The following is a 12,454-nucleotide window of genomic DNA, read 5'->3' as shown; positions in this document are numbered from 1 at the left end:
CCCAGAGAGTGACAACTAAAGCTCGGTGCTATTTTGGGCCAAGCACTTTCTTCTAATTTAGTTTCTGTGGAACAGTCTATGTGAAAGCCCTCCTGTAGCTATAGTCTGACTATTCTGACTATTTAGTTTTCCCCATGAGTGGTCAAAATTTCTATTCATACTCTGACCTGTATTAGTAGGCTTCATTATTGCTTGCAGAATAAAAATTTTCTGTGTAAAGGGTGCTAGAGTGCAGGTTCTTGGTCCTCATAATGAGCTCCTCTTCAGCAATTATGCCATGAATTTACTAAAGAACATCTTGTAGTGGCTTTCATATTGCCCCCTAAGTGGTTCCAGTATTGAGTCATTTTCCCTGTGTCACTTTCCATCTTTTTAGCAATGGAGGAGCTGGATGGAGACGAGGTGAGAGTATCCTCCAGAGGACGTCTTGCTGAGAGAGACATTGTTCAGGTACTTGACATGATTCTATTTGAATTTGCAGGTTAGACTTGTGCACTTTTCTGTGAGCAGCATCAGCATGAGGGATATAAGCCTGGAGCAGGGGTTGGCTTACATTTACAACACATATACAAACATACACTGGGGACCTATCTATGGGGAGTAGTTGAGCAGGCGTATGTAAGAGTCTTGCTCTGGTGTACAACACTATGATCGTGGTTTTCCTGATCCACAGAGATAATAAATATTTTCAGCGAAATTTAAGAATCTTATGTGTCATCCATTTCAGCTTTTGGTTTCTTGGCTTTCTGTTTATACATTTACCTCTTAACTTTGCATGTTATATACAGCACTGCAAATAGAGCACATAGAGTTTTTAATCAAAGTCAGTTGTATCCAGTCAGCTGCTCAGGCGTGCATACAGCTGCACTTCACAAATTAATTTGAATTAAAATGGAATTGAATCACATTTATTAAACCCTAAAGGGAAATTATGTTACTGGGGTATAAATTATTGAGGGAAAAATAAATAACTGTGGTGTTTATGGACAGGATGTTAAGGTGCAGTTTGAGGTGTGTGCACATTTGTGTATGTGTGTGTGTGTGTGTCTGTGTATGTATGTGTGTGTGTGTGTGTGTGTGTGGGGGGGGGGGTATGATGTGCATGATGTGGTTCTTCAGCACATACTGGGGCGGTTAGGAGCTGAGTGGGAAGTGGTTGGAAAATACAAGTCAGTACACACTGGGAAAAAAGCAAGAACTTTGTTTTGTTCTCGAGGTGGCAAGAACAAGGAAAAAGTTAGTTTTTGTTATTTCATACTTCACCAGAAGCTTGGACCACAACGGAGCAGGGGTGTCCGTTTTTATGTGAAACTAACAATCAGCCCAGTTATTTCATACTTAGTGAGAAACTGTGGTGGTGGGGGGTCGTGTATCTGGCAGTGTCCGTGTCATGCCATGTGTGTTGAATACATTTTTATTTCACCACCTTGATGAGCTGTTAAAACTATCCATTCAGTCTTACACTTCCATGTTAACCATGCCCACCTCAAATTTCCAACCAATCATACAGTACTTATTGGAGAACACACTAGTTCTTCTCAGCTGATGTGTCAAACTCTAGTTGTAAGAACTCCTAAACCAGGGTCACGAGAACAAAATTATATATTTTTGTTCGCTATGTTTTGGTGAAACACGCAATAGTCCTTTTTCAATATCCCTGCTGTGTTCTTGTCAGCTCTATAAAGTTATCTATTTCATCTTCAAGTAATTTTACATCCCTAATGCTGATCAAAGGAGAAAATGCTTTAAACTTCCTCCTCCTTGCTCTCTGTTTTGCCCCTACCCTATGTCCTGAATGTCTCCTCTTCAACTTGACAAATTTCGGTCTCCAAGCATATAAAAGGTTCAGTCTGTTAGTCCAACATCTAAACAACTTCCCTTTTGGGTATGGTTAAATATCATAACAAATGTTAACACATGCCTGAATCACCAGCAGTAATTATTGCCTGCAGCACAGCATTTAAACCAGTTTGGAGAAACAGTGAAAAGCCATGTGTTCCTCAAAGCAACACTACATACAAAACTCTGTGCTTCGGCCTCATTCTGATGGCACATTGACATTCATTATGCACATTCCTGGAGCCCTGCAGCATCACGAGACTGAGAAGCAGCACTTCACACAACTTTTGTGGGGTGTGTCCCAATCCGCGCACTTCTATACTTCGAACACTACATTTAAATGCTTAGTGCACTGATACAGAAATTTCTGTAAAAACTCAGTGCACTGAAAGTACCCGGATACTGCCCTAAACTCGGCCAAAAATCTAGTGCAAAACGATGGACACTACACATACTAAACGGACGCCATCTTGCTGACGTAGCGGAAGGGGAGGGACTTTCAACCAGTTTTTCAGAGCTGGCAGCCACCAACTCAGCGGTGCCGATGCAGGCGGAGGCTATTTTCTACTGTTGTAAGTATGAAGTTATTTGATCATAATTCTAATATAAACTGCAGCATGTTTCTTATCTCTTCTATCCCTGATGACAGTTATGGATCTGATCATTTGTTGGAGGCTGCAGTAGAGTTAGCAACGTAAATGTTAGCAATTTTATAGCCGATTCCGCGGATGTAGATGTGCTATAAGTGTTAAAAATGATTAATGCTAGAGGTTCCATATGTTTATTCATGATTGTTGAACCTCCAGATTAAGCACTGCGGGATCTCTGACGTAAACGAAATGGTCCTTGATCTGAAAACTGATTAGGAAACACCGCTGGTTTAGAGAACCGGCCCGTTTCCATGGTACCGCTGACTAAACCGTAACTGATTGTACATCACTTTAGATAAGCGTCTGCAAATAACCCATAAAGTACATATATATAATAATGTTATATAAACTGCTATTGTGTTCACCGTAGGTCACTGTGGCATCAAACTACCGAGCCAGCAGTGGCACTGAGGCATTTACCACCTGTGGGCTAGGACGCTGCTGTGGAGAAGAGGAGGCGGCAAGAAAGAAATGTTTTAATAAAATTTTTAAATAAAATGTTTTCTGCATCCCTGTTTTAGCGTCTTCATTACTGCATTTCACATTTTAAATGATGATTTCTAGTATAATCGGTTTCCTGTTGCCAGACGTGAACAGTATCAGTGTAAACACCAATGAAAACAGATGTATAATGTAAAATACTTTAATTCAGCGAAGATATCTTTGCATATTTAAAAGCTGTTTTATTAGTGTTTTACATTGCACTTTATACTAAAAGGTATGGGGGAGACATGCAAAGACACATGAACGTGTGCTGATGGTTTCTATTGTTTTCTACTGAGATAGATTAATAATAATAATAATAATAATAATAATAATAATAATAATAACTTTATTTGTATAGCACTTTTCGAAACAAAGTTACAAAGTGCTTCACAGCATTTAAGAACACATACACAAAGGTAAAACAATAAAACATGAATTCAAAAGAGACAATAAAATTAATAAAAACAAATTCACAATAAGAAAGCCATTCTATAAAAGTAAGTTTTTAATTTAGTTTTAAAAGTGCTTAAAGTGTTGGCTACCCTGAGCTCCTCAGGCAGAGAGTTCCACAATTTAGGAGCTCTGACTGAGAAGGCCCGGTCTCCTCTAGTGAGGAGACGGGAGGGGGGCACAGTCAGGAGGCTCTGACCTGAGGAGCGCAGGCACCGACCCGGGACATAGGGGGAGAGCATGTCACAAATATAGGTGGGGGCTACACCATGGAGGGCTTTAAAAGTAATTAATAAGATTTTAAAATCAATTCTAAAATTGACCGGTAACCAATGTAGAGAAGCTAAGATAGGGGTGATGTGTTCATGTTTTTTAGTGCCTGTTAAAAGTCTTGCTGCAGAGTTTTGGACCAGCTGGAGACGACTGAGCAACTTCAGACCTAAACCTGCGTATAGTGCATTGCAATAGTCCAACCGGGAAGAAATTAGTGCGTGTATCACCTTTTCCAGGTCAGACTGGGAAATAAAATGTTTGATCTTGGCTATGTTACGAATCTGATAAAAACAAGATTGGACAACCTTTGTAATCTGAGGGCTAAAATCAAATTGTGAATCTAAAATAACCCCCAGGTTACGGGCAGAGGGTTTTACCAGATTGGATACAGTGGAGGCCACGGTTCTTTGTTTCACAAATGAGATCTTTTAAAAGGCATTTAATAGCATAAAAGTATGATGACATGCAAACACGTATGTTAACGTGATTTTGGATTTTGGAAGAACTTGGACGGATTGTTCTAAAAAAAAGTATATTAACGGAGCGGCGCTGCTGTTAGGCAGCACGTAGGAGGGTCATATACCTTAAAATAAATAAGTATACGTTCTAATTCATGTGCAGCCCGAGGAGGATCCTGCGCTGGATGCGACAACGTTTACAGGTGGGGTTAAGTAAGAAGTAAACAAAGTAAAATCAAGAGTTGGAAATTCATTCTGTAAATTAAGACAGCAGAAGAATCACCGTCAAAAGCTTGTACGTCACTACCGGTAAGTGCAAAACGTTAGTGTTCAATTTGGATCAGCGCTTACCCACGATAGTGTACACTACAGAAGGTAGTGCTTAGTGCACACTACAGACTACCTTCCAGTGCACTCATGTAAGTGCGCGGTTTGAGACACACTCTAGCTTTTTGCTTTAAAGCACCATGTTACACGCTAACAACTGAATGTCAACACAGTGACTATGAACATGCACCATAGCAAATTTCGAAAAGATACTCAAGAGGACATTATCAAAGGAAGCGAGGAAAAGAAAAAGAGAAAGTGACGGAGCAAGAGCTAAAACAAGAGTCAACATCAACATCAGACTGACTTTCACTGGCTGGAGAGAAATCAGAAAAGAGACAGAATAAGTGATAAATGAAGCTGTCGTTAGGTGGTGACAGTATAAATTTTTATAAATTTAAGGATTCCTACTTTTTAAATATTTCAACTACAACTAATGCTGTTTTTTTGTTGTTGTTTTTTTTTTTTTTTTTTTTTATTCTGCCTGTTTGTGTTACTGGTAGGTTTAGAAACCATTAAACTTATAATGAGCATAAAATTAGTTCAAATGAATTAAATGAGCCTAAATAGTTTTGGGTTTAGGACGATCAGAAATCCTAAGATGTCATTTGAGCTCTGTGAATCAGGACAGTCTTTCTCACAATTGTTTTCTTCAAAAACTGGATCCCCCAACATCTATTTTTTATCAGCTAACAACAGAGATGTGCATCTTTAATGACTCCTCCCCTTCAGCTTATAATGTTTTATACATAAAACACTCTTGAACACTTGTAATTACATATTTATACAAAAAACAAGCATTTTTGTTGATAGTCATGAGAAAGTGGCTTAAAAGAAAAAAAGGGGCTTGTATACATCTCCCCTTAACGACACTTTATCTGTTATCATTTGTAAAGTCGACAAAAATTACAACTCTTTTCTACTATGAAGAAAAGACTAAACTTTAGCAAGTTTTTATTGAGAGGAAGCAGTAAACCCCAGCAGAAAAGCACATCTGGCAGCAGTCATTGCAGAAAGCCTTTTAGAGACATGACAACATAAACAGGAAGCTAATACATTTGCTACTGGTAACAATATACCATTAAATATGGGGATAGGATTGAAGACTGGCCTGTCAGCTTGCAGAGTACGGTATGATGATAAATGAGCACTTACAATGATAAATGTATGGTGTCCAGATAGTGAGAGGAGGGATATTAGGATTTACCATTACTTCATCAAAGCAGCACTGGCTATTTATAATAAGATAAAGTATTTAATTCTTATTTTGACAATAATGTCAGTCTATGCCCTAAAGTGGCTTTCCACAGTTGTGTCAGTAAACATTACATTTCATAAAAAGTAAAATAACAAGCATAGAAAAAGCTTCACAGCGTGTTCAATATTAATTTTTATGTATATTTCTCTAACAATAGTTATCCATTTACATGCACACAGGGATCAATTTATTGCCTTTAGACTTGAGATAATAATTCAAACGGGATGTTTCCACTAGCAGGAAAGGAACAAAAATGAACTCAGTGTACTAAGCAGGTTTGTTTATTTATTTATCTTTTTTTTCAAAGTCTCTAAAGTTATTATTTGGTTAAAAATTATGCTAAATACTGATTAGTTTTAACATAACAATGTACACAAATGCCTATCATTTTTAAAAATGTATGAAGGGCTTCACAATGTTAGGGAAATATATCAATATGATTATTTAATATTGCAATGATCATATGAGTTGCACTCTATGAACGAATAATTAAATATGTGATGCTAAAAGTCTCAACTTCTCTAAGTGGAATGCAGTCCTCATTCATACACTTCTCCTTTTCTTATTTCAAGGCAAAATGTTGTCAGCACTAACATTGCACATGTTGATGTCGCAGTAATGATACATTTTCTATGTATCGTGCAGCCTTGATTTCAAGGACAATAATAATAATAATAATTACACTTAAATCCATAAGATGTTGGGAAGCAGGATAATCTTATTAATTAATTATGGGTGAAGGGGTAGGAAAAAATAAGTTTTACTTCTCTCTACTCCTTTCTGGACATGTCAATTGGGTACAATTATATTGTGAGATATCTATATGTATGTTTTGGTCAAATGAGCTTGACCTGTCTGAATTAAACATTAAACTCTTTAGTTTCCAGGTGGTTTAATTGTGGGATGATTCTACATTTTAACGTGTAGCCACTTTCAGACATGTTTGCATATCTGTGCATACTATTCTTCATGGAAACCGTCTGGAATAGTCTTACCATGTCCAATCTTTCAATTCATTGCACAGCTTCCAGCTCATAACTGGATACTTCTGCTGCACCATAATGGCCTAAGCAACACAATAACATTACATGAAGACTGAAAGCTGTAACATAATCTGCGAGAAGTGAGAACTTTTTTTTTTTGTTTTTGAGGGCACGAGAACAAAATTACGTCATTTTGCTCTTGCAGAAATTAATGGGACAGTTCTCGAACACATCGGTACATAAAGAATGAAGAGGAAAGTTGTGTCTTCCACATTTCCCCAGATGAGCAGCTGAACTAACAGCTAATTGAGGTGGTGAGAAAGTACATAAATATATACAACACATGTGGGATTTAAAGACACGGACACCACCCCGTGCACAACCCCACCCTGCCACGGACCAAGTTTCTCATTAAATATGAAAAACCACGGTCAGCTGTTCATTGCACATAACAACACAAACACCCCCCCCACAATAATCTCCGCCCCTTTGAGGACGAAGCTTCAGTGCCCAGTTAATGTATTTCCCAGCATTGAAAAAGAACCAAGGGGAAAAAATGTTCCTGGAGGAGTTTACTTGTCGTAATAATACAGACTTCTGCATATTCTAAGTTACCAAAAAAAGAAATAACCAATTTCTAATTAGCATCCAATTATGTGAAATGAAAACTAAAATCACCCATCCACTCCTCCTGTTTGGTAGGATGAGAGCCTATCTCAGTTTGGTGGCAGGATTCTGTGGCCATGCAGTATGTTGTAAAGTACAGGGATTATTGTATTAAATTATCTTCAAGATGAGACTTGCATCTTAGGTCATGGCCATCAAAGCAAAAGACCTTGTTTTATGAATGAATAATGCACACAGATCTGTTGTAATAATAGTTGTGGTAGAGTTTCTCAAGCTGGGATGAAACATTTAACATTGCATCTTCAGTGGTCGCTATTTGGCAGCAACTACAAACATCCTTATTTCTTCTTCCCCTGGCCAAAATGCTAACATACACACACTGATGTAGAATGTGTGTCAGATTTCTCACTTAGCCATTTTGTGTTTGTGTGTTCTGTCAGTGCTATCAGAATAATGAACATGCACAGAATTGATTTTTAACATTTGACATTTTGACATTACCTGCTTTATTCTTACATCTTGTTATGTGAATAGATTTACACATTAATTTTGTCATCCATTATGCTCAAAGAATGGCAGGAAAATCACTGAATGAATCATATAACAATAAATGAGTCTGTCTCAAATTCTCTTTCCCCATTTCAAAAGAAACCTTCTGTATGACCATGTTAAATAGAACAGTACCCTCTCCCTCTGATGTCAAGTTTGATGCACTGAGACTTTCAAGTATGCAGTTTAAAGTCATTATTTAATCAACTCTCTAACTGATGAGAGCTTATCTATTAGGATTCTGTGATAGAAAGTTGGAGGTGTCACTCACCCTCATGGTAGTAATTAATGAAGGCTTCAGAGGCAGCAGTTTAAAAGCCCATCACAGGTGGAGTCAAACATCTCCCTTCCTTGCTATTATTTTCCAGCACCCTTTGCCGTCACACACATACTGAGTGTCAAGTATCAAGCAGTGTACCTAATGTAAGTTCTATATCTATCAAAGGCATGAACTATCAGTAGTACAACATTTATGTCTAAAAAGAAATCACTGAACATCACAATAATAGAATAAAAAAAATACCATCATTTGCCTCCAAAGCATGACCATGTCAACCTCCTGAGGGTATTTAGTGCCAAAATGGGCAACAAGGACCTCCCTAATCCCCTTTTAATGACATTCAAACTCTCTTAGCAATTGATACCATTAATTTACAAACAAAATGCATATTAATTTAGAACTAAATGTACTGAAACTCCTATTTTAATATTTGAAGACAGTCTGATCTTTTCTCTCTCTATCTCTCTCTATCTCTCGTTTTAGTTTGTTCCATTCAGAGACTACATCGACAGATCTGGCAACCAGGTCCTCAGCATGGCCCGACTGGCAAAGGATGTTCTCGCTGAAATCCCCGACCAGCTGCTGTCTTTTATGAAGAGCCGAGGAGTTGAACCGCGACCAGCCCTTTCCTCCTCCCCACTACCTGAGCTGCTCCACCATATCTGAACCTTAACATATTCTCTGTCTGTCAGTCCTGACTCTTTTACTCGGTCCTGCTATTTCCTCCCTGTCTGCTTATCTTTGCTTGCCTCTCTTGCAGTTATTTGTCACTTTATAGAAGCGAAAGACTGGACCTGCCGTTTGCCCTTCTTCCTCCCCTATCACCGCAGAGACTAAAGAGAAACATCCCATCTAGTCAGCAGGTGTTCATCCCTGACTCACCTGCTGCTGTAACTCATATTTTCCTCTTACCATTATTACTTTTCAATGACTATACAAAACAGCACTGACAGTGAACCCTGATCACTTCCTCCTTGCTGACATTTGGTCATTTAAAGATTTATTCATTTGCTCATACGCCTCAAACTGTTTTGCACAGTTTTACAATTATCCACAGCTGGTGTCGACATTAGTCGAATTTGTTAGGAGTCATTTTAAGTGCATGATGTGGAATTAAATTCAAGTTAAAAGCCCTTTGTAAGGTAACTTGTACCAAACACTGGTAATATTATAGCTTACATTTGATTGTTATTAATTAGAGAAATTGGTCATCCCATGGAGTGATTCATACTCCTAATCGACTCGGTTTAAAATATCCAGAATTACTCTTGTGAAGGCAGCAGATGAGTGTTGGCATCATGTCACATGTTATCAGTTACAGACCTAGACACACATGCACACACCTCTGTCTACGCCACACCCACCTTCACTTTGCCCAGCATGGGCCGAGGCTGGGTGCAGATTCCCCCCCTGCTGTTAGAGAAATGCCAGTCTCTCCAGCTGCCCTGCAGAGCGGAGGAGGGAGGGAGGAAGGAAAAGCGCTGGAGGGAGGGAGTTAAGGGAAGAAAGGAGGGGGCAGGGGCAAGAGAGTGAAGAAAAGAGACAGAGATGCTAAAGGATGCGGGAATGGGAGCATCAAGAGATTTGTTTTGTTTGATGCCACAAGAGAAAGAAAACAGGAGAAGCAGGCGGCAGCATATGAAGGGGAAGGCTACAGCTAAGTGCTGCCTTTAACTTAGTTTAAGAAGTCTTTGTATGCATATTTTTTGGGGAAATGAATCTTAATAAGGGATAAATGCACATTCTGTGAAAAGCAATATATCTGACTCCCAGTGTAATATTTGCCCTATGCATGTCTCTTCCTCTCCCCTGCCATTACTTGACATTTTCTTTCCAGGCAGAGTGGAGCTGTGTGCAAAGTGGGCACAGTCTCCCACCTAGTGGTCATGCTTGGTATAGCAGGGTATCTTTATTATGCATGAATGCTGTTCATTCCAATACTGTCTCCAACAATACCCACGCATGAGCACATGCAGCCAATCAAGCTATCAAAATATAAATGAGTGATTTCAGGCATCCCAGCAAATAGCAGAGAACCACACAGCACATGGAAAACTACAAACTTCAATGTGGAATATGTCACTTTAAGTGTCATGTGGTGGTTTAGAAGGGTGATATATGTGCTGTGTAAGTATATTGACTTTTCTAAACTCATTTTGTCACGTTTTTGCATGTTGGGTAAAAAATGTGTCACAGTTTTAAAGTAGATGTTGCCTCCCCCCTGAAAAAAAGATTAAAATATATCTGGGTAATATGCTTTACTTTTCCTTTGTCACTCAATATTTTCATTTGTGGATTTCCAAACAAATTCATCTGCTGTGTCTTGCAGAATCCTGTGAAACATGTGCTTTTGATATCTTGAAAGGATTATTAAAATTTTAATGGACAGTTTCTGCAAAACACTAAGAGTCAAAACCCTGCTGTGATTTCTGTCCTTTGTATAAACATTTAAAAAAATGAAAGTGAATAATGTTTTATTGTATATACATTACAGTATGTGATAAAACATGTTTCTCACTCATTTCCTTAAATTAGAGCTGCAGTAGTCTATTACATCTGTGTTTCAAATTACATCAGTGATGTATGTTGAGGTTTTTAAGAATGTCTGTAGATATTAGAAAACCTTAACTGTTTTAACAAGTTATCTTGATGTGTTTTGAAATGATGTTTAAAATGTTTGTGTGTACTCCTGAACTTGATGAACTGCAGTACAATTACCTTAAAAGAAGAAGAAAAATCACACAAACTGGTTATTGTATTTGTGATTCATTTGCAAGCTGTGCAGCATGCTGAAAATGAGTTGCAGCTTCAAATGGGTGATTCATCAAACAGATTAAAAAATGCTTAAATACATGGTAAATACAAATAAATTATTTGAAGTCCATACACATTCATCACAATTCCATCTATCTGTTTTCATCTTGTTGAAAGTAGATGCTGTACCTGCCTGACAGCTGGAATACAAACAGATAAGCCTTAGGCCCTAAGGCTTAGGGCTTTCAGTAAAAAGAAAAAAAAAACGAATCTGAGGATTCAGTACATTGACGCAGAATGAGCATAGCAGTGAGGGAGCAAGAAAAAAAATGAGGCGGGTGGTGGTGGTGATCCTGAACTCTCTTTTACTGCAGCTTTGCTCTGCACGGAATTGGAGCACAGCTTCTCCATTGATGGTTGCTCCTCAAGCTTTGGTTCTGTGTACAACCCTGACATCTCCACTGCACAGTCTTAGCTTCTCACAAAATGAATCCACAGTGTGTAACTCCAGTACATGCACATACAGTCTTTAACAATGCTAGTATGGGATGCACCATAAAACATCTCAGATTATCTTAGTTTGATGCTGAATTGACATCTGACTTTTTGAGTTGCAAGGTTTGTTGTTGTACCTAATTTCATGTTCAGTCTTAACAAAGTTTATCTATTATTCCACAACATTTAACTAGATAGCTGACGTTCTCTAATATTGGTGTAATCTATCTATACGTTTATGTAACCAGTGTGTTATGACAGCATGTTTATTTCACTGCATTTTCAATAAACCTTTATTTATCCAGATTAAAATCCCATTGAGATAAAGATCTCTTTCGCAAGGATGATCTGGCCAAGAACACAACAGCACACGTAATGAAAAAGACATGCAAGGTACATTTTAACAAGAAAAGTAAATTGAAACAAAAATTTTGCAGTTGCAGACAGATCAGATTTTACAGAGCAATGGCTGAAGTGATTGATTGTTAAGGTAAAAGTAGTTAAGTTCAACACCAGTTAAAAACACAGGCACCACTCAAAGATTCTTACTGTCTGTAAAGTAACGAGAAGCCTGGAATGAAATGAATATCTTCAACTTAATTTGTAAGGTGGGCACAGACAGGGAAAAGGGTGGCAATTGTATGGTTTTATATGCACGTATGGTCAAACCAAATCTTATGGACAAAAAGTATAAAAACTTGTTTTTTAATTATTATTTTATTTATATCTTTTTATATTTATTTATATCTATTTATATCTAGAACAAAACTCTCTTGTCTAACAAACTTGTGTCTGCAGAATGTTAACAGTAAGAGCCAAAATATTTCCCATTAACATGATAAAAGAGATTTATTTTAAGTTATTGACAATTAAACTAAGCAAAAACTACCACTTTTTAATCCAATACTTCTCATATTTACCAGGTGATAGCACAAAAATTGGTTTAAATAGACTGCATTGCTGTTTTACCTGTACTACCAAAACCTGCTCCTTTAAAGAGACATCTTGTACATTAAAGAGACGAA

General features: G+C 37.8%; 1 protein-coding gene across 2 annotated transcripts in view; it reads left to right on the top strand.

Moving 5' to 3' along the window:
* The window catches only part of cpne9 (copine family member IX), a 157,331-nt gene extending 148,215 nt beyond the window's left edge, over positions 1-9,116 (top strand). For both annotated transcript variants that reach the window (XM_042003185.1, XM_042003183.1), the window contains exons 19-20: positions 377-450; positions 8,664-9,116. In XM_042003185.1, the coding sequence (XP_041859119.1) occupies positions 377-450; positions 8,664-8,846 (257 nt within the window). In that variant the 3' untranslated portion in view covers positions 8,847-9,116. The remainder of the gene's footprint in view (positions 1-376; positions 451-8,663) is intronic.
* The last annotated feature ends 3,338 nt before the right edge of the window (positions 9,117-12,454 follow it).

This window comes from Melanotaenia boesemani, chromosome 13 (assembly GCF_017639745.1).
Source record: "Melanotaenia boesemani isolate fMelBoe1 chromosome 13, fMelBoe1.pri, whole genome shotgun sequence".
Taxonomy (NCBI): Eukaryota; Metazoa; Chordata; class Actinopteri; order Atheriniformes; family Melanotaeniidae; genus Melanotaenia; species Melanotaenia boesemani.
Note: the sequence above shows the minus strand (reverse complement) of the source record. Positions and strands in the feature narration are given on the sequence as shown.